General features: G+C 36.2%; 1 protein-coding gene and 2 long non-coding RNA genes across 3 annotated transcripts; all 3 read right to left on the minus strand.

The window, feature by feature from the left end:
- Positions 1–398: 398 nt before the first annotated feature.
- Positions 399–2,696, minus strand: LOC108196431 (uncharacterized). Its single transcript, XR_001801794.2, has 3 exons — positions 2,435–2,696; positions 1,313–1,575; positions 399–731 (listed from the first exon to the last, which is right to left on the minus strand). It is a non-coding gene; the product is annotated as an uncharacterized LOC108196431 (long non-coding RNA).
- A 2,713-nt stretch (positions 2,697–5,409) lies between these two features.
- Positions 5,410–7,400, minus strand: LOC135150841 (uncharacterized). Its single transcript, XR_010289243.1, has 2 exons — positions 6,732–7,400; positions 5,410–5,685 (listed from the first exon to the last, which is right to left on the minus strand). It is a non-coding gene; the product is annotated as an uncharacterized LOC135150841 (long non-coding RNA).
- A 4,778-nt stretch (positions 7,401–12,178) lies between these two features.
- On the minus strand, positions 12,179–12,817 carry LOC108205773 (uncharacterized). The gene has a single exon (XM_017375843.2). The coding sequence runs from the start codon at positions 12,815–12,817 to the stop codon at positions 12,179–12,181; it is 639 nt and encodes a 212-aa protein (XP_017231332.1).
- Between the last annotated feature and the right edge of the window lie 13,942 nt (positions 12,818–26,759).

The following is a 26,759-nucleotide window of genomic DNA, read 5'->3' on the forward strand; positions in this document are numbered from 1 at the left end:
ATATGCGAGCCTTGCCTTTGACCTATAAGGCAACGCTTATGGCTATATAATGCAACACCGAATATGTATTGCATTATACCTATAATGCAACACCACAGTTTCATAAAGGCAACATTTATTGGTGTTGCCCCTAAAGATGGACACACAACAGAGATGGGTACCACGTCATCTGCCACGTCAGCTGGGTCCCTCCTGACACGTCATTGATGAGTCACTTGCCATGTCATTGATGAGTGTCTCTTTCCACGTCATGGGTGGGTCCCACATGGTCCAAATATTTAGTGGGTCCCACATATCTTTTGCAACATCATATATTTTAATATGCAACACTATGTTGTTTATATTTGTAACACTGATAAATTAAATATGAAACACTAAATAAATATAAATTGCAACACTGGAAAAAGTAAAATGCAACAATTTTTATAAAAATTTTGCAATATCAGTCTTGTACATTCTTAAATCCCTTCCTAAACAAGCCATCAAACTACAAAGCAACTCTATCATAATTTTAAACCGGAACATCAAAAATCAATTGTAAAGTATACATGTCAGTGTTGGGTGCTAAGTCATTCATTGCTACTTCATCATTCGGACCATACATTGTCTTCTGTCTTCTGTGCTAGGCTGATCGGCTCTTTTCTGCCATTGCGAGGAATAGGTTCTCTCAGCCTTTTATCTGAATAACACCATTTGCGATGTTTGGCCAAAGAGCAACCAAATGTTGTTATCTGCAGCACAGAAGTTGAAAGAAAAAAAATGATATAAAGAAATGAACAATATTCTTCCTATAAGAGAAAGGCTGATATACAATGGACCACCTCAAATCAAATAAATCATATATGCAACAACCAATACTTCATATCAAAAGAAAGTGTTGATGAAAAACAGGAAATTGTAACTAAAGAAATTGATACACACAGGATGAAACACATAGATCTATATATAAAATGTATAGATCTCTACATACAATGTATAGAGCTAAAAGCTCCTTTGCCAATCTGCCCTAGTACTTCATACTGCTCGATATCTCAGTCAACTTGTCACATTTACACATAGAAGATAAAATGTACGAGTCCGATTACACATTCCAATAATCAATAATGATTCAAAGTAAAAACCAAACTTGCTTTCTGCCTTGCAAAGCTTTGCCAGGATACAGAAAATAAAAAAGAGTTAAAATGCACAATAAAGTTATTACCTAAATCCAATAGATATGATCTACTAAAGCAGTCTTAGGCCTATCAAGCTATTAATGTTATTAAAAACTGCCAACTATACAATATATTTAACTGTGTAAGTAGGCACTTACAACAAAGTCACCAGCGTTAATGAAGTTGAGGACTCCGTTATCTCCTGTCGTGTGCAAAAGAGCCATAAATTGGCTAGCTGTCACAACTAAAAACTCAAGAAGAATTATTATCCTGAACCTGTGGCTTATTTTGGATAAATAGTAGGTTAAACGCATGTGCTCCTCAATATATACTGAAACATCCAAATCCTTCTCAAATAGCTTCCCATAATTCTCAAAATGTATTACTTGCAGGTTTCCAACAAAACAAAACAGACCTGTGCCTGATAGAAACAGCAGAGTGGAGTAAGTCCAACACAGCAGTGAAGCTATTAAACAGCCAACAGATTGCCACCATGGTATTAATTCAAAATCATAAAAGTCTACAACTCAAAATACTCTTCTAACTTCTGGCTACAAAGTACATTTCTTAATCAGGTTTGGACTAGTTCTTTACAACTAAGAAGGCAACACGTATAATGCGTTACATGATCCCAGCAGTGCTCATAAGTCATAACATTTCAGATCACTAGAACCCTACATGATCAACCAGCAGGATAATACTAACTTATAACAAGTAGTTAAGTAAAAGTATTAGACTAAACAAGATGTACTTACTACATACTAGAGTCAACTTAAAGGGAGATGCAGAAATGCATAAAACCTTCACCAACAATGCTCAATTTCAAGGTCTGGAATTATTTTAATTTTCTGTCAATGTTTAATTATTTTTATTTTCTTAACGCAAGCCAATATTCAGTCACCACTAAAAAATTAAACTACAGTATTATAATTTAAGAAGGTGATCATTGGTCCAAATATGATATATAAGTTACTAAACAAGGCCTATTTTTCTATGCATATACGGATAGAAACAGGAGAAGGTATATAGCAGGGGAGACATCAAAATATAGAAAAGGAAGCAAATAGAACAGTCATGCACCCATATGTATAAGAGTGCCCAGTACAACTCAATTTTATGCACCCAGCCCCCAGGTCGCCTTAATGTATTTCATGAACCCCCAATTTCAAAGCCCTAAACGTGTGTAAGAACAAAAGCTTAATTAACAGAGCAAATGCGTATATCAAAACAAAACCCCAATCAATTGTAACAATAACAAATATGCACTCCTATATATTTACCAATTAACCTGAGTGAAAGAGTAAAAGCCCCGATCTGAAGCCCTAATCACCTGCAAAATTAAAACAAAATCGGTAAAAGCCTACTAATTGGAGCCAAAGACATGTGTATTCAAATACCAAATCTTAAATTTATCCTTCACTTCGTCCTTCAGGTTTGTTCTCGAGAGAGTAAATCGAGAAAGAGTTGAGAGTAGAGAGAGAGAGGCAGAGAGCTGAGTCCTTCAAATATTTTTGTCTAACTGTTTCGTTCACGGGGTAAAGTATAATGTGTTTTCATTTGAGGGGGAAATAATGCCGCCCACCATTTCACTGGACAACTTTTCGCTTGGAGGGAGTTTTACCGCCTCGACGATTCCACCCTAAAGAACTGGTTTTCAAAATTTTTGAATTACTTAATTAAATTATAATTTGTTAAAACTAAAATTTTAAATAATATATATGTGAAATATTTACTTATATATATTATAATAATAAGTTAAATATTATAGTATAATTAATATTAAATTTTTAAGGGAAAAAAGTATTAGAACAAAGATATCAATATACATTACTTAATGATATATTTAATTTTTATAATTAGACTACCTTCTTGGACCGCTTTGACTATTATAAACTCACAGCTTCTAAATATGGAAATTTTTGAAAAAAAATTCTTATTACTAAATTTGGTAGATATTAACATCCGTACAGTTGGATCGTCAAGAATGAATTTAAAAAAAATAGAATTTGTATTCGGGACAACACTGCTTAATTGACTACCTTCTAGGACCGCTTTGACTATTATAAACTCACATTTTTTAAATATGAAAATTTTTGAAAAAAATTTCTTATTGCTAAATTTGATAGATATTAACATCCGTACGGTTGGATCGTCGAAAATGAATTTAAAAAAAATAGAATTCGTATTCAGGACAACACTGCTTAATTAGACTACATTCTTGGACCGCTTTGACTATTATAAACTCACACCTTCTAAATATGGAAATTTTTGAAAAAAAATTCTTATTACTAAATTTGATAGATATTAACATCCGTACGGTTGGATCGTCTAGAATGAATTTTAAAAAAATAGAATTTGTATTCGGGACAACACTGCTTAATTGACTACCTTCTTGGACTGCTTTGACTATTATAAACTCACACCTTCTAAATATGAAAATTTTTGAAAAAAATTTCATATTACTAAATTTGATAGATATTAACATCCGTACGGTTGGATCGTCGAAAACAAATTTTAAAAAAATAGAATTCGTGTTCGGGACAACGTGAGTTAATTGGACTATCCACTTTGACCACAAATGACTATTATAGTTTAGTTATGCAACACACAACATAAATGAAAGGTTGGTGGAGTGGTGTGTAACATGTTTTGATACATGAGAGGTCAGGGGTTCAATTCCCTTGGCCTTCAAAAATTTTAAAAGATTTTTATATCAAAATGGGTCAGTAGGACCCACTGCCACGTCACAAAAATGGGTCCAGAGGTGGGCCCCACTGCCACGTCAGCCTCTAGGGCCCATTGCCACGTCACCTGAATGGGTCCAGACGTGGGGTCCACCGCCACGTCACCTGAATGGGTCCAGAGGTGGGGCCCACTGCCACGTCACCAAAATGGGTCCAGCAGTGGGGACCACTGCCATGTCAGCATGTGGGACCCACTGCCACGTCACCAAAATGGGTCCAGCAGTGGGGACCCTGCCACGTCAGCACGTGGGACCCACTGCCACGTCAGCAAAAATGGGTCCAGCAGTGGGACCCACTGCCACATTAGCACGTGGGACCCACTGCCACGTCAGCAAAATGGGTCCAGCAATGTCTACTGCTATAACGCAACACTACAAACTCCTATAATGCAACGCTGTTTGAGTTCTGTTGCAGAAGATAGAAAACCAAGGGTCTATTGCAATACTTTCCATGCAACACTAGGAATACGCGTTGCATATGAGCACTTATGGCGTAGTGTGAAAATGCAGCAGCTTCGCCCCCTAGACACAGCTCTTTATGCTTTTATCGGATCTTCTTCAGAAGTTAAAGTTTTATTTTATGGTATATTGCTATGTAAACATGTGCATGTGGTTGCTTTTGTCTTTTATTGTTATCGTTGAAAGTTAGTAGAGTTTTGGTATAGTTAGTAGAGTTCTAAGCAAGGTGCTAATAAGATGTGCCATTTTCTTGGAGAAATCGATGTTTGTGTTCTTGTGCTGTGCATCTACACGTACAAGTCATCAGCATGCACTACAAGGAAAACAGCATCAGACAAGCGTTTTTGCCCGTTGTCTGACACCTCGAAAAACCGTGGTCTATCGAGGCGCCGATACGCATATCAGACAACGGGTCGAACGTTGTCTGAGTGTGGGCAACACGATGGTTCACTTTAACTAAAACGTTGTGCAACACCCAGAAACAACAACGGGATTAATAAAAGGAAATGTTGTTGTAAACGATTCATAACAATAGTCATTTTCTAAATTTGTGTTGTTAAATAAGACTATCCACAACTGTTTTTGTAGTTAGCTAGACTTGTTGGCAAGAGGATCATACAACGAAATTTGGAGTAGAGATGATCGTTGTTTACTCTCTAGTACAACGGTTTTAGAGCACAAGATCACTTGTGCAAGGATCCTTCTAACAATATTTCAGCTTTTGAAACAATTGTGTGAAAGCTCTTTTACAATGGTTTTTCTTGCACAAAAGGTCGTCGTATATAGATATAGACAACGGGTTTAGTTTTTTTGTTAACTTGTTTGTGTGCCTCTTTCACAACAATTTTATTTATAAAAATATATTGTATGTAGACATTGAGACAACAGTTAATTTTTTAATCTTGCCAGTTTGTTGTCTTTAGCATATTTGGACAAGTGTTTCTATTTCATTACTTTTGTAAATAATATGTTTAGACAATGGTTTTATCACAAGGAGTGATTGTGCAAGTTTTATCAGACAATGCTCTTTAAGACCGTGAACATTGTATAATGTTATTTATAACAACTGGCATGTATATTTTCCATTAGCTAAAAGTATAAAAGACAATGGTTTTACACAACCCAATTAAACTAATATAGATAATTTAATTAAGAAGCAAACAATTAGTAAGCTAAATTTCTCCAAGGAATACTATTAAGACAAATGTATAATAAAATGTTTTGACATTACAATGAATACTTATTTTTGTGACATTGTTGAAAGCCAAGTTGACAACACCACTGCATGAAAAAAAGTGAATCATATGAAGCCTCTCAACATCCCTTGACCTGGAAAAAAGAGAAAAAATTAGAGAAATGATGGAGTAATGCTACAATTAATTTACCACTCAAGTGTTTCACTTAAGCATATAACTTATAAGAGTGAGTTGAAGTAAGACTTACTATATTTGTTATAATATATATAAGATATATATGACCCGTTGTTACAGTACGTATAAGATATAAAATAGAATCTGATATGCATGTAGACTCGAATAACATAATAATACACAGTTACTCTAATTAAATCACATTATCTCTTTAAATATGCATAGACAAAAATAATTGCCCTAGAAATTTTGTCTTTAAAAGATGAATTACAACAAGATTCTCACAGGTCTTTAGAAGCCACTAATGAGCACCAAACCGGACTTAATCTTCTGTCATGTCTGATGTTGTTAGCATCTAACAAAGCCTGCAGAGAAACATTTGAATTTTTCTAGAAGTATTTGCCTTTTTTGGACTCAAACTTAACAACTTCTGTCTTTCACAATCAGGAGGGTGTAAATCAGTCCCATTCTTTTTATCTCTGGTTTTCCTTTTAGTTCTAAAAGAAAGTTATTTAGTCTTCACAATATTTGTAGGTTCTGACTTGGATGCAGATTCTTGTAAGGTAGACATTGAGAATTTACACCTATTTGCAACTTTTACCAGAAAGTTCAGAGACTTCCATTAAATCAACATGAGAATTCAAAAGTCATCTTAAAACTATTTTTTATGTGTGATAACATCTTCTGCCCTTTATACATTCACATCCCATGCATACCTTCACACCCAAACATCATAATATCCTTGACATGGTCACAATTTCAATACAGAGCATTAACAATTATAATTATGCTTGAATTGAAAGTTAAGGAAATTATATCCTTTCATGTTAGTTCCAAGTACCAAAAACAAAAATATATCACACAACAAATTTCACAAAGCCTATCATAGTTTTAATACAATGGAAAAAAATCATACAGCAAACACAAATTCAACTCAAACCCATCAAAAAATACACACCCCCTCCATCTTACACACATACATGAAACTAGACAAAAACAAATTACCTAATAGGCCGTCTATCAAAATGAGCCCAAAATTTATCATCAAAATCAGCTTCTTCGGCCACTTTATTCTCTGAATCTTTGAGTTTCCACTTTAGGCTCGAATTGAAGCAATTAGCTTGTTGCAGACAAAATCTACAAAAGAAAATCGAACATGAGAAACAGTAGAAAGCCTTGGTAATTGAAAAGGCTAAACAAAAGATGTTAATTATGCATAATTATACATCCTGCATCTACAAAACATCCATTCCCAAAGAAACCCATAGCAAGCTTAAATTACTCCCAGAACAAAAATACAAAACAAAACTATACAAAAAAAATCAAGAGAGAGATAGAGAGAGAGAATTGAAGATACAAAACTCCATGGCCCAAAACTAAAATTAAATTAGTAAAATCATCTCTCTCCTCATCATAATATAATTGGTTGTTAAACTGAGCAGCATGGTCAACGCCTCCATCGGAAACTTATATGGTCCGCCGGGTCACTGCCAATGGCAACAGATCTGGGAGTTTTGTCGAAAATCAAATAGAGAGGGGGAGGGAGGGAGGGAGGGAGAGGGGCGAATATAGAAATCAGGGGAGAGAGGGAGGGATATGCTCTGTGACGAGAGGAAGAGAAAGATGCAGAACAAGAGAGATGCTCATCTGAATCTCTGCCTTACAAATCTAACAGGGGGAAGTGAAAATTTGGGTTAATAGATAAAGGGGGGAAATGAAAATTTGGGTTAAGAGATAAGGGGGGAAGTGAAAACGTTTGTTGAGGGATGAAATTGACTGATACGGGAGTTAGAAAAACTATGAATATAATATACATAACAAAATTAATGTACTGTAATATCCAGTGTAGTTGAATTCTTAAACATGATTTTTTTTTTATATTTATCTAGTTGATTACAAAAATATCATATTAAATAATTTTTAAAAATATTAATATTTTATTATGTGTAAAATTTATTTCTAAAATACAAAATTATCTTATAAAATTTTCTTTTAAAAAAATATTTCTTTCTTAAGAGTTAAAAATTCTCGTTTCCTCGATCAATTTCGATTTTCGTACTCTTTAACTTAGAAAAATATTTTATATTACCTATATATGCAAATATACATTGTTCATTTGTAATAAAAAGATATCACATAAAATAAGAAAATAATTATTTTAGCATGTGAGTAATTTATTAGTATGTGAATAATCAATTTTTTGACAATCCAACCGAATTCTAATACCAACTAATCTAAGTAATTAATGATGTGAAAATATAATTATAAAACAAGAAGACAATCTTGTATAATTTATTTAAGAAAAATCCAGTAAAACTATTGTATAACAAATTTTCTTTTTAAGAGTTAAAATTTTTCGTTTACTTGATCAGTTCTTGTATTTGTAATTATTAATTAGTAATTATTTTTGGATTAATATTGTGTTAATTATTAATTATTAATTATTTTTGGGATTTGACGTGAGTATTAGTAAGTGTTTTATGTTCACGAGTTAGGAAGTATTGGATAGAAATTTTGTTATTTACAAGATTTGCTCTGAATTAGTTTATAATTTGTTTTAAATGATCTGTCCCTATGGATGTTAATAACTAACAATATTAGTCATGCACAAAAAAATTTAGATTTTTCTATGTTTATTTTGTATGACAAAACTAGTCAATCATAAGTTTTGTCTTATTATAAAAAGGTAATTTTTGTCTCGTAGTATCTAACAGACAACGGTATTTATACGCACGTGTGTTGTACGAGTTAAAATAACACAACTGTTATCGACATTATACCGTTGTAACATAATTTATTGTCTAAAATAGGCTCAAACAACGTTTCTGGAAAAACCCGTTATATGTAAATAGTGTAGACAACGGTTTCTGGGAGGGAAACCGTTGTATAACAAATTTTCATTTTTAAGCGTTAAATATTCACATTTCCGTGATCAATTTTATTTTTTGTTACCCTTTGTCTTAACAAATATATTTATATTATGCATATATGCAGATATCTATTGTTCATTTGTACTATGAAGATAATTTTGTAGTTCGGACGTGAGTATTAGTATGTGTTTTATGTTTACAATTTAGATTGTACTAAATAGAATGTTTGTTATGTATACAATTAACTCTATATTAATTTATAAATTTTTGTTTTGATGATCTAACCGTACGGATGTCGAGAACTAACAATATTAGTCATGTGTAAAAAATTTTAAAATTATTTATGTTTATTTGTATGTTTTTTAACAATACTTGTCAATCGTAAATTTTGTCTTATTATAAAAAGGTAATTTTTGTCATGTAGTGTCTTAACACACAACAGTTTTTATACGCAACTCTGTTGTATCATTGATAATGACACAACTGTTATGGAACTTAACTGTTGTAAGAGAATCTATTGTCTAAAATAGGCTCAAACAACGCTTCGGGGAAAACCCGTTGTATAAAAGTTGTGTAGACAACGGTTTATAGGAAGAAAATCGTTGTATAATAAATTCTCATTAAAGAGTTAAAAATTCACATTTTCTTGATCAATTCTTGTTTTTGAACTGTTTGTCTTAACAAATATATTTATATTATGCATATACGCAAATATTTATTGTTCATTTGTACTATGAAAATAATTTTGTAGTTCAGACATGAGTATTAGTATGTGTTTTATGTTTGCAATTGAGAAAGTACTGAATAGAATCTTTGTTATGTATACAATTAGCTCTGTATTATTTTATAAATATTTTTTTCGATGATCTGACCGTACGGATGTCGAGAACTAACAATATTAGTCATGCATCAAAAAAATCAAAATAATTTATGTTTATTTTGTATGTTTTTTTAACAATACTAGTAAATCGTAAATTTTGTCTTATTATAAAATGGTATTTTTTGTCCTATAGTGTTCAACAGACAATGGTTTTTATACGCACCTATGTTGTATAATTGAAAATGACACAACTGTTACAGAAGTTATACCGTTGTAAGAGAATCAATTGTCTAAATTCAGCTCAAACAATGCTTCACGAAAAACCCGTTGTATAAAAGTAGTGTAGACAATGATTTATGGGAAGGAAACCGTTGTATAATAAATTTTCATTTTTATGAGTTAAAAGTTCGCATTTCCTTGACCAATTATTCATCTAATGCAAGAAAAACCTATGACTATCAAGAAATTGATTATTTTGTTATAACTTCGGTTAGTTATTTTGAATATTTGTACTCTCTTATGTACATTTATTTTCTTAAAATTCATTCGGTCAGACAACATTTTATTAGTTAGTAGAAGCTTGTTTATAAGGTCATCATACAATGCTAACAAAAACACTTGTATGTTAGCTTCCCAGTCACACAACACTATATGGAACCCTTGTATGAACTTTTCGTAAACAACACAACAAATAAAACACTTGTCTCATTACAACAACGGTTTCTTCGAATATTGTCTGAGGTTTCTTTACACAATAGCACCAAAAACAGTTGTCTATCGTGCATCATTACACAATACCACAGTTAAGACACCGTTGTCTGATTGAATTTACTAGACAATATTTTTTTAACCATTGTAGGTCGTGGTGTTAAACAATAGTTTTTCGAGGATGAAAATAAACCGTTGTATCTCGTTTTCGGCCAACGCTTTTTTCAGCGTCCGTTGTCTGATCAGTGTTGTCTGATTCAAGTATTCTTGTAGTGATGTAATCTCAGCAGTGATCTTGCAAAGATTAATTTACTCATCATCTCAGAAAAATTGTGCAGAGAATTAGAACCTGAAGAGGAGTCATGGGAAGTTCTCTTCGCAGCATCTCAGAATCCTTAAATGGATCTAGCTTCTCTATACACTCAAGTTCTTCTTTAGAAAAGGGAATTGAAGCTTGAGGCCAAGGGATCCATTCAAAATAAAGTGGTCATAGTCAAGAATGTAAGCAGCAACTTCTCTAAATCCTTTTTCCTGACCCTTACAGAATGCTTCCAACCTGGCTGTCCAAGCACTTTTTCCACAAGGTCTTTAGGGTTATTTGGTGCAAAAGGTTCTTCATCAGTTGCCTTTACTATAGCCCACTAAGAACAAGAATTGAAAAGCTTGGGAAGAAGAATATGTGAGATGGTTAGAATCTCTGCACGATGCAGATGCCGCCAGTACAGCGAGCATAGGTACAGGGAGCACGGATATAGAAAGCACCACTACAGGGACCGCCAGTACAGGGAGCATGGGTACAGGGAGCAAAAGGATGACTATGACAATCATCGGGCTTACAAGGATGATTGTGATCGGACAAATCGGCAGGATCTAAGGGCAAAACGCGTGTTGTGGAGGAGGATCACAGATCTCGTTCAAGGGATTCTTACCAACAAGGGTTGCCAAAGTGACGCAATAGGTGTATGAGATTAGCCGCTTTACCTTGACAGGTACCAACAAGGTGCTGGTTTATCATGGATCCAATAGGGAAAGGTCCCTTGATGAATTCTTAGATCAAAATTTTGTTATTACTACGTATTCAGTCGTCGAAGCTGAATACAGGAAATATGTGTTTCCAGAGAAACAAATATGCAGATGGTGTGGAAAGTTGTTTCATGAAGTGTTGTTGGCTCATTACAGAGCTTTTATTGAAAACAAGAAGCAGTCTAAACAGGGAAAGTGTAAGAATGCTGGGGTGAATGTTACTGAGTCGGTGGATGATGGGAAGCTTGGGAATAGAGGAGCTCAGACAGCTCCTGGGAAGACTTGTAAGGTCATATTTGCAAACCTGAAGTTCTCTTGTAGAATAACGATGTACAAGATATTATAATATAGGTTGTATATAATGGCCCTTTTTGATACAAAAGTATACATTGTGTCTATTGTTTTTCAAGGACACGCTAAGGTAAGTCACTAAGCAGCAAACTGCAAGGACAAAGAGGAACTTGTTTTGGTCTTGCCTGGTCTTGAGCCAAGTGCAGAATTGAATGCCAGGGCATGCAAGAAAAAGGCATCAGAGTGCCTAAGTGAGCCTGACTTTTAATTTTGATAATTAGACTTTGTGTGTACTTAACTAAATTATTTATTATAAATATAATTTTGTAAAGTGAATATGAGAGGCACAGTGTCATTATCCTACCCAAAACAATGACGAAGGCTAAGACCCTGCAATATGTAAGGATCACTTATTACCAAAAGACAATATCATGGGTGCACCAACATGATTTTGTCCACTAGAACATAAACACGAACGGAAACACAGACACCGTTCAAGACCTCACAAAATGACGCTGACATTTCACACAGCACGCTTTGTATTTACTCCTCTAAAGTGAACTGCTGGGTTTTATTGGTATTTGAGGTATAAGGTCATAAGGTGCTTACACCCAGAATAATTAGGCAGTAATTTTATCATCACATTATAGCGAACAACCAAGTAAAGAATTATAATGTCTCGACAACCACCTTTTCTACATAGAAAGCCACTTCTGCTTGAATTATAATGTCTCGACACCTTACTTTCTAGTATTTCCTCCAATTGATTCTTGTCGTCGTATCGAGTCATTTGTTGCTTGTGGACTTGACACTTGAAATTTTGGAAGAGTACTCATTTGACTTCTTTGTAGATGTAAAACGTCATAACCAAATTTCCTTGGTACCGAGCTAAGACAATTTTCTTTCAACCAATCACTATCGAGTCTTTCATCATTTCTTTTTAATTCTTTTGTTGCCGTTTTCAAACGCGTAACATTTTTTTCAATATTTTCAGAGTTTTTAATTTTCGTATTTTCGAACTCGCCATGCAATACTTGAGGCCTCACCTCTTCTTCTTTGTCGACTCCTTGGAATGATTTCTGCAGAATCTCCCAGGTGTCTTTTGCCTTCTTTACATGTGCAATATTATCAAAGGTATTATCGTCAACACCTTGATAAATCATGAAACATGCCTTATTGTTTTTGCTCCTGCACCCGTTTAACGCCATCTTCTCAGCATCTGACAAGCCTACTTCAGCAGCTGATGTGGGCTCCTCATACACGCTTTCGACAATATCCCAAATATCATAAAAACCGAGTAATTCCTTCATTTGAATACTCCAATTTCCATAATTTGTGCCCGTCAACATTGGAACTTGGGCTTCCAGGATACTTACCATTCTTTTTCTCGAACGAAACCTCGGCTCTGATGCCACTTGTTGGAAACGTGTATGGGCCTTACAACGAAACCTTGATAATATTAAGATTCAAACACACAACTTGTATATTAATGTAACACGCAGCTACAATACTTATAATTTTGCTACACGCTAGGCTTGATCCTTACTTTTCTCTCAAGAGCTTCAGCTCATATAATTTCTCTCTACAACTGTTGTTGTAGTTTTTCTCAATGTGTTATTTCTTCTTCCTCTAGCAGCCTTATATATAGGTTACATATTACAACTTGTAACACATATTTATTGCTGCTCTAGACTTTTATCAGCCTGCCATCTTTGACCTGGAGAATGCTGCAGATTGTCACCGGCCTGTGTTAAAGAGAGCCCGCCTGCTATGTTTCTTTCTTTGATCTCTCCCATATAACAGTCCATACATTCAAGTCTTCATTGTAACTAGCTGCTTTATTTTCTTCCGTTGATACTACTACATCTATACATCTTATAGCTGTTATTTATGACTTAAGTCCCACTTGCTTAACAGGATAACATTTGCATTTATAGCAGCTGCTAATATGGTCTTCCATGTTATCAGGTACACACAAGCTGAACTCCATAACTCACTTAATAGCCAACCACTTATTCTGCATATATTCTTGCAGCCTACCATAATTTCAGGATCACCTAGTTATTATAATCAATACGAGTTTGAATTCCAACACTCCCCCTCAAACTCGTATTTCTATCCCGAGCTTCTTTTTTATTTTGGGAAATATATGCCACCTTGTCAGCTTCATGATAATATTTGTCAGGCCATATAAAAATTTTGGATCTCTTCTTGTAGCCTTTAAAATTTTTACCACGACCACATGATCGGTGACCTGGCGTCTCTCACCACAGTTTCTTTCCACATTCACGTCCACCTCGATAACCACCTTTTCTACATAGACAGCCACTTCTGCTTGAATTATAATGTCTCAACACCTTACTTTCTAGTATTTCTTCCAATTAATTCTTGTCGTCGTATCGAGTCATTTGTTGCTTGTGGACTTGAAAAGAATCTACTAGCTCATCACTTGAAATTTTGGAAGAGTACTCCCTTGACTTCTTTGTAGATGTAACGTCATAACCAAATTTCCTTGGTACCGGGGTAAGACAATTTTCTTTTAATCAATCACTATGGAGTCTTTCATCATTTCTTTTTATTTCTTTTGTTGCCATTTTCAAACGAGTAACATTTTTTTCAATATTTTCAGAGTTTTTAATTTTCGTATTTTCGAACTCGCCATGCAATACTTGAGGCCGCACCTCTTCTTCTTTGTTGACTCCTTGAAATGATTTCCTGCAGAATCTCCCAAGCGTCTTTTGCCTTCTTTACATGTGCAATATTATCAAAGGTGAATTCGTCAACACCTTGATAAATCAGGAAACATGCCTTATTGTTTTTGCTCCTGCACCCGTTTAACGCCATCTTCTCAGCATCTGACAAGCCCACTTCAGCAGCTGATGTGGGCTCCTCATACCCGCTTTCGACAATATCCCAAATATCATAAGAACCGAGTAATTCCTTCATTTGAATACTCCCGTCTCCATAATTTGTGCCCGTCAACATTGGAACTTGGGCTTCCAGGAAACTTAGCATTATTTTTCTCGAACGAAACCTCGGCTCTGATGCCACTTGTTGGAAAACGTGTATGGGCCTTACAACGAAACCTCGATAATATTAAGATGCAAACACACAACTTGTATATTATGTAACACGCAGCTACAATACTTAACAGGATAACATTTGCATTTATATCAGCTGCTAATATGGTCTTCCATGTTATCCGGTACACACAAGCTGAACTCCATAACTCACTTAATAGCCAACCACTTATTCTGCATATATTCTCGCAGCCTACCATAATTTCAGGATCACCTAGTTATTATAATTAATACGAGTTTGAATTCTAACAAATACCACATTCGAAATAAACGGTCAATTTCACAGAATTATACTATGGTGGCAATTCCAGAAATTGGGTCAAACTCGCATAAGGGACTCTGTAGAAATTACGAGTAAACCCGAACCTGACCCACAATTTAGTGGTCAAAGTACAGGAAACAAACACAACTCGATTCACCCCATGGGAAACATTAAAAGACCCTCAATCATCAGGTTGGGTAGGACACGACACGACCATATGAGATTTTCTTCTTTTAAGAAAAAGTGGAATTTAACATAATAGCATTCATGAGTTAAAATAAAATAGTTAAGTACATTATACATTACAAATAAAATGGAAAGAAATAGAACTTAATCAATACAATATACTTGTTAGACAAATAGATTATAGATACGAAATTGACAGAAGAAATTAGGACACTGAGAACACTGTTGTCTGCGGTAGAACAATACAACATCTAAAAAATAAAATAACTGCAAAACAGTTGTTCTGCACTTTTTGAACATCTAAAAATTAAAAGAACTCCCGTTCCGCGGATATTATCTGCGGAAGGGAAAAACTCCCGTTCCGCGGATATTTATAGCGGATAAATTAAAAAAAAAATTGGATCTGAGCTCTTGAAATATAGATCTAACGGCCTCCGTACAGTGTGTTAGATAACCCTTCCCTGAAACGCGGTTGTCAGAGAACAGGACCTTATATTATAAACATGTACGAAGGGTATAATATCCAAACTCATTATTAAAATTTCATGCAAAGTGTGAAGTGATCCTTTGGACCCCCAAAATATGGAGTCACTTTAAATATGTCTCATAGTGATAATTGTAGTCCACAAAATTTAGACGGCATTATTTTCAATATAATCACGAGTCAACTAATTAACATTGAGGAAGGTGGCATTGACTGTAAGTGCTTACTTATCATCTTTACTCATTTGAGTATAATACAAAAAGATTATTAGAAAGAAATTAGGGTCAAAATAATAATTGAAATAGTAGAGGATGAACTCTGCATTAGGGAAATATAAGTTATTGCCTTTGCCGGCTCCCCGCATATTTCAGGGCTCCAATACTATATTAACAAATATATTGTTTTAAATAAAATTATTTAATACAAGTTTTAACTCTAAAATCTTTTAGTACACCATATTTTAAATATTATTTGACATTTTTTTATAGGCACGGATTTATATTCTTAGTCGAACCATGAAAACTAATGTTAGGTCCAATCAGACGTAGAAGGGGGGGGTTGAATACGTCGTACCAATTTCTTCGATTTAATTTAATTGCGGATAATCTGTTTCAGTCCATGTTAAATCAATCGTAAATAAATAACTCCAGCAAGTCGGGGAATATTCTTTGTATTAGAAATAATCCTCGGGTGCTACAAATTCCAACACAAGTGTCGGCTGCAGAGACTACAATCACTCTATTACAAACTCTCGATAAATACGATCTTCTATTTTAACTCTCGAGAATGTGTATAGTGTGTGCACTTACAAAGTGTGTAGTTGTTTCCAAATGAAAACACTAAGCTCTATTTATAGGCTTTCCAACAACTAACCATGGTTAACGAGTTCGTCCTGGACGACTTGAGTTCGTCCTGGACGGATTCGTTTTATAAAAATAAAACCAACTCCAAGGAACACAGGAGATTGGCGCCACTTTCATATACATATATATATATGAATATATGTATAGCCAAGTTGCGCTCCATATATACATATATGTATATTGCAGTGTCTTCAAATGTGAGAGTCAAACTTGGCGCCTCCTGGTCAAAGTTTGCGCTGAACAGTGCATCCATATGACTTGAGATAGAATAACTGCTTGGCCACAGAGTTGATTCAGTGTCAAGCGCAATGTTTGACTAAGTCAAACCTTGCGCTTTGACATGGTCAAACATTGCGCCTCTTCACTTGGTGTTCCTCTGTATGACTTAGAAATATTAGAGTGAAGTTGCGCCTGGGACAAGATCTAGGGTCGCAACCTTTGACTTGGTCAAAGGTTGCGCTCCAACAGTGGCCACCCTTAGTGACTTAGATTTCTTACAGACTTATACTGTGAAGAGGAGAAGCGCAGGTTTTGACTTTGGTCAAACCTTGCGCCTCAACTCTTACACAGTATAATGACTTAGAGAAATTTCTCAAGTCATTCCATTTTGCATGAATTAAATATATACATATATATATTTAATTAATTGTGATAAATTAATTACTTGAATTATTTAAATTCAAATAATTCACAATTAATATATATATATATATATATATATCTAATTAAAAATGTCTTTTGGCAATAAATCCAGGAGCAGCTCGATTGACTTGATCAATTAATTCGTTGATTGAATCCACTGAATTCTTTCGTACGTCCTGACGTCCTGTGCACTGGTCTGGTTCACGAACGACTCGAACTGAAATAATTCCTTGAATTCTTTGCTTGATAATATACTTGATCAGTCATTCCGGGTTAGATGTTGCTTCGATAAATTTGATTATAAATAATCAAATTAAATATACTGGAATCTTCTGGTCTTTGATACTTGATCTTCAGGCAATCTTGATAGCAGAAACATATTGAACTTTATTCTTCACTGAGGCTTGAACATGTTAATGAACTTCTTCCAGTGGACGGATGCTCGTCTCAGATATCTTGATTGACTTTGTCTATTCGTATCGAATCTCCAACCTGTAGATTCCTGTATTATACTTACGTATTGTTTCCTGTCTTTTGATGTGTTGAGTTATCGTAATTACATTTACGTTACATTATGCTTTACAATCTCCCCCTATTTGATTGTTAGAGTTCGACAAGCAAATCCTTTAAGAGGATAACTCAACTGACACAATGAAAAAGCATACTAATTTAAACAGGAAATAATACTAAGTACAGTCTGGATTATATCTTACAATTTCCAGAATTCAAAAGTAAATACAAGTAGCCATTTGTTCCTCTAGCCTGAACTAATCTGTCCTTGGTTTCTTGGCTCTTGCATTCAGCAGCTTTTGCTCAGCTTTCCTCTTAGCAGCTTCCTCTACTCTCTTCTGAGTAAGCTTGTTTTCAATCTCTTCAATCCTTGCTGTAATGGTACTCAGTGCCACTTGCTCCAGTGTATTCTCAGGTGGAGGTTGCTCTAAATTTTTCTTCATCTTTTCTAAAGTTTGCAGGTGAACCATCTTCTTCAACTTCTTGAAAGTGACATTCATCTCCATTCCTTCAATTTTCATAATGATCCTTGATGGATGAGCACGAACTCTAGAAGTGTTGTGGACAGTCTCTACAGCTTTTCTTATCTCCAGAAGATCAACCAAATCTTTGAGCACACTCTTGTCTTCTTTTACCACTGACCACTTAACAGCTGCAACTGCACGAGTGATTCTTTTGGAATTGAGTTTTCCAATCTCTGTGAGTGGTATAGCAGTGACTTCAGAGTCTTTCTTCTTCTTGAATATTACAGATGTAGGATTGTAAGTGACAACAGGTGCATTTGGAATTTCAGGAACTTCAGGGTCTAGTGGAGGCAGTGGATATGGTGGTTGACGATTGATGGCTGATAAGTCTAATTCTCTCAGAGCAGCAAAGTTCAGACGATAGGCATATAGCAGTTCAGCAGTTAGTCTTCCCTTGCTAGTCCTTGAGCACTTCTCCCTGACTTGAGCTTCCAGATATTTCAGTATACGAGGATTGTATGTTGATAGTGCTTCATCAGTGAGTCCTATACTCTGAATCATACCATCCTTGAAGTACTTAATAACTGAGGGCTTGTCATGAATTTCAACTCCAATATCAGTGATCCATTCTTCCACCATATCTCTGAATACTTCATTATGCTTTCTGCCGGTAGAGATGATCTTGTTTCTTACCACAAACAGCTCAGTTAAAGATAGATCTCTGAGAAACTGACTTGACACATGCTTGAGTCCATGGCCTTCTCTTTGTAGCTCAAATGATATGTTAACCATCCATCCTCTTCTGGGAAGAACAGCAACAGACACAGTAGAAATGATATCATTCAACACCTCGTGATAATCATGTAAATCTTTGTAGTTGTTCCTGAAGGAGTCAAAGATATCTTTTACTTCGTCATCATCATTATCTTGAGTGACCTCTGGAAAGTCAAACACAGATCTAGCAACATCCCATTCAGCTCCATCTTTATGTAAGTTGGCAAGTCTCCTTTCCCGTCGAATCCGTCTTTGATTTTCTAACTTCTCCCTTGCTCTCTTTTGCTCAGCATAATCCCTAGCAACATTAGCAATGTCTTGTGGATTTGCAATTTCAAATTCTTCAGCAGGAAAGATGTCATTGTGATATGCAAGTTCATCAGCAAAGACTTCAGCATCTGGGATTTCTCCTTCTTCAAGATCTTCATTCTCAGCACCAACCATCCTAATCACCCTGTCATCCACAAACTCAGGGATGTATTCATCATGAGTGTAACTGAATTGATGCCTAAGAGCAGAATCAATCAGTTCTTCAGACACCCCTGAAATCACCCTCTTTCCTTTTGCTTTTTCTGCTGCTCTCTCCCCCTCAGTTGAGTAATCCTCTCTGGAAGGTTGAGATGCCAGCAATTTAGCCTCCAGGGCAGCCAACCTTTGCTCCATTGTTGATTTGATTTCTACCAACTCCTCCCGTAGAACAAGATTCTCAGCTTCTAAGTGTTGAACTTTGAATTTCAGAGCTTCAAATTCTGTCACAGATACAGTTGGAACGGCAGATTCAATTGTAGGTTGGGATTTGGGGTTCTCACTAGTACGTTCTGCAGGTGTTTCTCTCATTTCACTCAACGCTAGAACACTCAGTGGGTCAGAGGTTTTCTGTATAACTGGTTCTGTAAGTGTTTCCCTCTCACTCAAAGAAGTTCCAGCATCTGTTGATGTACCTGCAAGTGAAATCTTCTTAGCCTCTTCTAGAGAGGTCACAGAAGGTGCAATGAAGGTTCGTAAGCCTTCGTCCTCGGTTTCCTCGTCAGATGAATCTGAGTCATAAGAAACAAGTTGCCGACCACTTGAAAGTGGTGAGTCCTTTGTTGGATCCTGAGTTGGAATCTCAGGGTGGGTAGACACAGGGCTCGAAGGATGTGATCCTTGAATTGGCGAAGCACCCTGGTTTCCCACAACTGCCTTTGACGGCGAAAGACTTTGTGACAAGTCCTCTATAACTGGCACACTTCCTGATACGAAGGGCTCAGAAACAGATTGCCGTTCACCTTCGAGAGGTGAAGAGTCCTTTGAAGGATCTGGGAATGTTCCTCCCAGGGGGGTAGACAAGGATGTAGAATGTGGCAATTCATCCAAGTTTCCCCCAGAAGCCTGTGAAGGCAATTGACCCTGAAAAGGATCAGAAACAACAGTGTCTATCCCTGACATGGACGACAAAGTGTTCGCAACCGTCAATTCTTCAACTGTGTGTGCAACCTCACTGTGCATTGGAATAGTGTTTGGCTGAGGTGGTGAAGAAATAGACATATCTGCAGTTGTCTCAGGTTCTATTCTCCTTTCTTGACTAGGAGACAGAGCTGCAGTTTCAGAAACGATCTCCTTATGTGGTGCACTTAAGGCACTTTCTCCCTCTCTCTCAGAAATATGAAGTGGTTGGCTGAGGGGTTGAGAAGTTTCTGCTACAATTGTTTGTGAAGAGGTGCCTTGGTTATGAATTTGGGGGATTTCAAATTCAATGGCACTTGTGATAGTAGGTGAAAGCTGATTGGAATCCAAAAGATTCTGAACCCAATCAGGTGCATCAAATGACAAGTTGTCAGAGTCAGAAGGAATACCTGACTGTAGCAGTGGATTGTAGGTGTTAGAGAAAAGTTCATCAACATCCACCATTACATCAGCTGCAGTGGATTGAATAGGAGTATTCACTTCATCTTCAGAATCAGTGGAGTTGTCTTGCAGTGAATCCTCTCCTTCAGATTGAGCATTGTCATCTGAGGATGTCTGTGCATCTTCCACTATCACTTCCTCTTCCATTTGAGAAGTTTGAGTCTCAGGGATATCAGCTTGATGAGATGATTCAGTGACTTCTTCAGCTTGTGTTTCAGGGGCCTGCTCTTCCTGAACCACAGGATCAGCAACATTTTGAATGTGTGGTGGAGGCAAGTTCTGGTTGTTTAAGAATTCTTGCATTGCCTCCGGAAGAACCACATCCTCATTGTTAGTGTAGTTCTGGTGACTCTCCAGCATAGATATCACCCTTGTGGTCATGAAGGAGCATATGACATTGTCTATATTTGGATAGACAGCTCTCTCTGCAGGAGTCAGCATTTGATTCAGAACAATCTGAAAGAACCGAGGGTAGAGAAGTACATTCCTGTTCTTTCTTAGAGAATCCTGAAAAGCTCCCATGATTAAGTGTCCCAGATTTATCCTTGTGTTCTGTGCTATTGCAATTCCTATTTCCTGGTTGAAGATAGTGATGCCATGGAACCCTCCAGTCTTTGGTGCAAATACATGAGAAATGGAATTAAAGAAGAAATTCCATTCTCGAGGTAAATGCTTGACGTACATTTTGCTTGGAAGATCACCATTCTCCCTCTGGCAATGAATAGCAAAGAAGAAATTTGTTCTTTCAGCCCTATCTGGAACAGCTTCAAAGTCCTCTGTTGGAAGTTGCAGAGCAGAGTTCAGGGTATTTTCAGTAATTGATAGTGTTCGTCCCTGAATTTGACAAGTAATACCAAGTACCTGTCCTGTATTCACAACAGAAATAGAAGACAAGAAATCTCGTAGAAGAGATTTGTTAAGATAAACAGATTCGGTCATAGCAAATCTAGCATACGAGAACTCAGACATATATCGTACCCAGCGTCGATAATTCGCTTGCGTAATTAAATTATTATTCTCAACAATTGTGAAATTTGTTTTCGGAATTTCAAAATTTGCAGCCATTTTTAATTTAGAATTAAAAATGATTATAAATTTCGTTTCACGAATAAACACGAACAAATATTCACTTTATGTCACGAAAATAATTAAATAATAACGCTCCGAAAAACCCTAATTCCAAGAATTTTAGAATTTGATAAAATTCAAGTATGTTGTTCTACTCGAAATTCTAAGAATTAAGGGATCGGCTTCGCAAATTTTCGATGCTAAACTCACGTAAAAATCTGTCCTAGAAGTTGAAAAGTTTCGAAAAAACCCTTTCGAAAAACTATAATGGATCGAGAAAAGGCTGGTATGTATAGAAAGCTTGTAATGAGGGGATCACGATACTGGTTCCAAATCGAAAAATGGATGAGATTTGTGAGAGTTGTGTTCGATTGAATGAGAGCGACTACGAGAGTTTCTTGGCAGTGTGTGTGTATCGAGAGTTTGTGTGTATCAAGTAACTAGAGAATGAAAATAAAAGAAACTCTAACGGTTAAATATATATACACAGCCTATCAAAACCTCTAAGTCATCTACTGTGATACACAGGGGAGAAAGAGGCGCAACTTGGTTAATTACCAAGTTGCCCTCTATTGTGAACACAGTAGATGGAGGTTGGCGCAAGTTCTAAAAGGACAGAAATGCCCTCTATACACAAGAGGGTGTATAGAGGCGCAAGTATCTTTTACTTGGCCAATAAAAGCGAGTGCATACATATATATACAGTGGTGCATTAGGCGCAACTTGTCAAAAGACAAAATTGCCCCTTATGCTGACCACTGTGAGGCGCGAACTCAATACCAGGAGTTGTAAGAATTTGAAAAAGACTTTTAACCGAGAGAGTTAAGTGTATTATCGAATGAATTTTGATTGGACTCAAAATTGTTCAATAATAAACACAATTAATTCAAATATTTGTTAAACCAAATTAAATTTGATCAACAGGTATTTGAAGAATTATGCAGCAATTATTTTAATTAAGATTTAATCAATGGACAACTTAATATAATTTGAATTGCTTCAAATCCACTAATCAAATATAATTAAAATATGAATCAAATAAACACTAATATTCATTAATTGAATAAAAGCACTTAAATGATTCAAGAATATTAATTCTAAGTATCTACCATTTAGCAAGTAATCACATAATCACACAAGAATCATGCAAATCATATAAATCATGGTAAATAATTAAAACTAATTATCAGATAAATATGTAAAATACTGGATGCACTTTGTAAATTCACAAGTCCTGAAAATATGTACATTTTAAAACTTGTGAACTTACGAACAAATTGCAGTTATTTCTTGTCTAATTAATTAGACATATTTAACATCCCAAGTTCACCAACCAGTCTAGAGAAAGTGGATTCGTCTAGTGGTTTAGTGAAGATGTCTGCAATTTGTTGATCAGTAGGTACGAAGTGTAACTCTACTGTTCCATTCATGACATGCTCGCGAAGGAAATGATACCTGATATCAATATGCTTTGTCCTGGAGTGTTGAACAGGATTGTTGGCAATGGCAATGGCACTCGTGTTATCACACAGAATCGGAATTTTATCCAACATGAGTCCATAATCTTGTAGTTGATTTCTCATCCACAAGATTTGAGCACAGCAACTTCCAGCAGCTATGTATTCAGCTTCCGCTGTAGACGTAGACACGGAGTGTTGCTTCTTGCTATACCATGACACCAACCTTCGTCCAAGAAACTGACAGCTTCCTGAAGTACTTTTCCTATCAATCTTACATCCTGCAAAGTCAGAATCTGTATAGCCAACCAGATTGAAACCTGTATCTTTAGGGTACCAAATCCCTAGATTGGGGGTTCCCTTAAGATACCTAAAAATACGCTTAACAGCTATAAGATGTGACTCTTTAGGATCAGCCTGGAATCTAGCACATAAACAAGTTGCGAACATGATATCTGGTCTACTAGCAGTTAAGTATAAGAGAGAGCCAATCATACCTCGATACTTCGTGATGTCAACTGACTTACCAGATTTGTTCTGATCAAGTTTGACAGCAGTTGGCATAGGGGTTTTGGCAGTAGATGCTTCTTCCATTCCATATTTCTTCAGAAGATCCTTGATGTATTTAGATTGGCAGATAAAAATACCGTCAGGCTTCTGAATGACTTGAAGTCCTAGGAAGAAGGACAATTCTCCCATCATGCTCATCTCATACTTGCTCTGCATTAACTTAGCAAATCTTTCACACAAAAGATCATTAGTAGAACCAAATATAATGTCATCGACATATACTTGTACAAGAATTATATCATCCTTATGCTTTTTATGGAAAAGAGTTTTATCGATGATACCTCTGGTGAAACCATTTTCAAGTAAGAACTTGGAAAGAGTGTCATACCAGGTTCGAGGGGCTTGCTTCAGGCCATAGAGTGCTTTGAAGAGAAAGTATACGAAGTCTTCAAATTCTTTGTCTTCAAACCCAGGGGGTTGTTCAACATAGACTTCCTCTTCCAGATCACCATTCAGGAATGCACTTTTCACATCCATCTGATATACTTTAAAGTTGGAGTGTGCTGCAAATGCTAAGAACATCCTGATTGCTTCAAGCCTAGCAACTGGAGCGTAGGTTTCATCATAATCAATTCCTTCTTGTTGTGAATAACCCTTTGCAACCAGTCTTGCCTTATTCCTCGTAACAATACCATCTTCATCCAGTTTGTTTCTAAAAACCCATCTAGTGTCAACTATAGATTTTCCTTTAGGTCTTGGCACTAGCTTCCAAACTTTCTGCCTTTCGAATTGATTGAGTTCTTCCTGCATTGCAGATACCCAATCTGGATCATTTAGAGCCTCTTCAACTTTCTTTGGTTCTGTCTGAGACAAGAATCCAGCAAAGTTGCATTCATTCTGAGTTGCTCTTCTAGTCTGCACTCCTGTGTCTGGATCACCAATGATTTGTTCAACAGGATGGTCTCTACTCCATACCCTTTGTCTTGGCAGATTCAATCTTGATGATTCACCAAAATCATAGTTGTGTTGAGTGTGTTGACTAGTGGATCCACTTTGACTTACTCCCCCTGAGCTGATGTAGATTCTATTTGATGATCCTCCACTTTGACCACTGTGACCATGATGATCATTTGTATTGTTACCAATACTTCCTCCAGATGGTTCAGGATCAGCATTCTCTTCATTTGCATTAGGATCTCTTATATCAGCTTCAGGTTGATCTTCTCCTAAATAGATGTCTTCTAAATTCTCAAACTCCAGAGAATCAGATTCATTCTCTTTTTGGAGACTTGGGAGTTTGGTATCATCAAATCTTACATTGATGCTTTCAATCAGTTTGTCGTCATTGATCAGATAAACCCTGTAGGCCTTAGACTCCAAAGAATAACCCAGAAATATGCCTTCTTCAGCTTTGGCATCAAACTTTCCCAAATGCTCTTCTTTTAACACAAAGCATTTTGCACCAAACACATGAAAGTAACTCAGTGATGGTTTTCTGTTGGCCATTACTTCATAAGGAGTCTTATCCAAATCTTTGTTAATCAGGGTACGATTTTGAGTGTAGCAAGCAGTGCTTACAGCTTCAGCCCAGAAATAGATTGGAAGTCTTGATTGACTAATCATAGTCCTTGCTGCTTCAATCAAGGTTCTGTTCTTCCTTTCTACGACACCATTTTGTTGTGGAGTCCTTGGAGCTGAATACTGACGAGAGATGCCCTTATCAGTACAGAAGTCATTAAGAACAGCATTACGAAATTCTGTTCCATTATCTGATCTGATTGCCCTTACTGGCAGATCTGCTTCCTTTTCAATCTTCTTGATATGATCAATGATGACGAGTGCTGCTTCATCCTTTGAATGTAAGAATAATACCCATGTGTATTTTGAGTAGTCATCGACGATCACAAGAGCATATCTTTTCCTTGATATAGAAGGAATGTTGACTGGTCCAAACAGATCCATATGAATCAGTTGAAGGGGTGAACCAATGTCAGTCATGCCTTTGCTCCTGTGTGATGCTTTCTTTGACTTCCCTTTTTCACATGCATCACAGAGTCCTTCTTGACAGAATTCTTTCTGTGGTAATCCTCTCACAAGTTCCCTTTTGACTAAAGAGTTCATAGTCTTAAAGTTCAAGTGTGAGAGCTTCCGATGCCATAACCAACTATCATCAGCAGAGGCCTTGGTGTAGAAACACTTGACCTCCCCCTTACTTGCTGAGTCTATGTCGGCTATAAACAAACTTGATTTTCTTACACCACGGAGTGTAAGATCCTTGTTCTTCCGGTTTTGAATTAAGCAAACTTCCTTCTGAAAAATTACGTCGTATCCTTTGTCACAGAACTGACTGATACTCAGTAAGTTGTGCTTAAGTCCTTCAACCAGAGAGATATCTTCAATGATGACATTTCCAACTTTCAGCTTACCATATCCCGTTGTAAAACCTTTGCTGTCATCTCCAAAGATTACAATTGGGCCGGTTCTCATCACCACATCTGTGAGCAGGGACTTTTCTCCAGTCATGTGTCTTGAACAACCACTATCAAGAACCCACACAACTTTTCTTTTCTTTCCTGTGCCCTGCATTCACAAATGGATTAAACTTTCTTTGGTACCCAGACGATCTTGGGTCCAGGTGATTTAGTAGAAACAGGATTATCAACAGGAACTTGTTTAACATGTGCTTGTTCAGGGGTGACTGGACTCTTCTCCTTTTTAGTCTTAGCAGAAGTGCTTTTAGACTTGGAGTTAGGAGTTTCCTTCTTCTTAGAAGGACTAGCAGTCTTTGCCACAGGGGCAACAGAAGGTGCAGGCATATTCATACTCATGGCAGATGGTGCAGAAAAAGATGCATTTAACATGGTAAAGCATGCAGACATCATATTCATAGCACATTGCATGCAACCTACTCTACCACATGGCAAATGAACAGCATTCATGTTAACAATGTTTGGCATGCTAGAAACAGAATTATCTACTTTAATCACTTTACATGCATGAGTAAGATGATTAGTAGAATTGCAGTTATTACAAACCTTTCTAGCATTAGAATTCCTAGAATTGGTGTTCTTAGGATCTAACTTGCCATTCCTGTTGTTCTTCTTTTTGTTGGAACTAGTACTTCCTAATCCAGT

Source organism: Daucus carota, chromosome 1, assembly GCF_001625215.2.
Source record: "Daucus carota subsp. sativus chromosome 1, DH1 v3.0, whole genome shotgun sequence".
Lineage (NCBI taxonomy): Eukaryota > Viridiplantae > Streptophyta > Magnoliopsida > Apiales > Apiaceae > Daucus > Daucus carota.

Bases quoted from the DNA above. Each gene is read 5' to 3' on its own strand.
- LOC108205773 (XM_017375843.2), bottom strand. From the start codon at position 12,817: ATGGTAAGTATCCTGGAAGCCCAAGTTCCAATGTTGACGGGCACAAAT.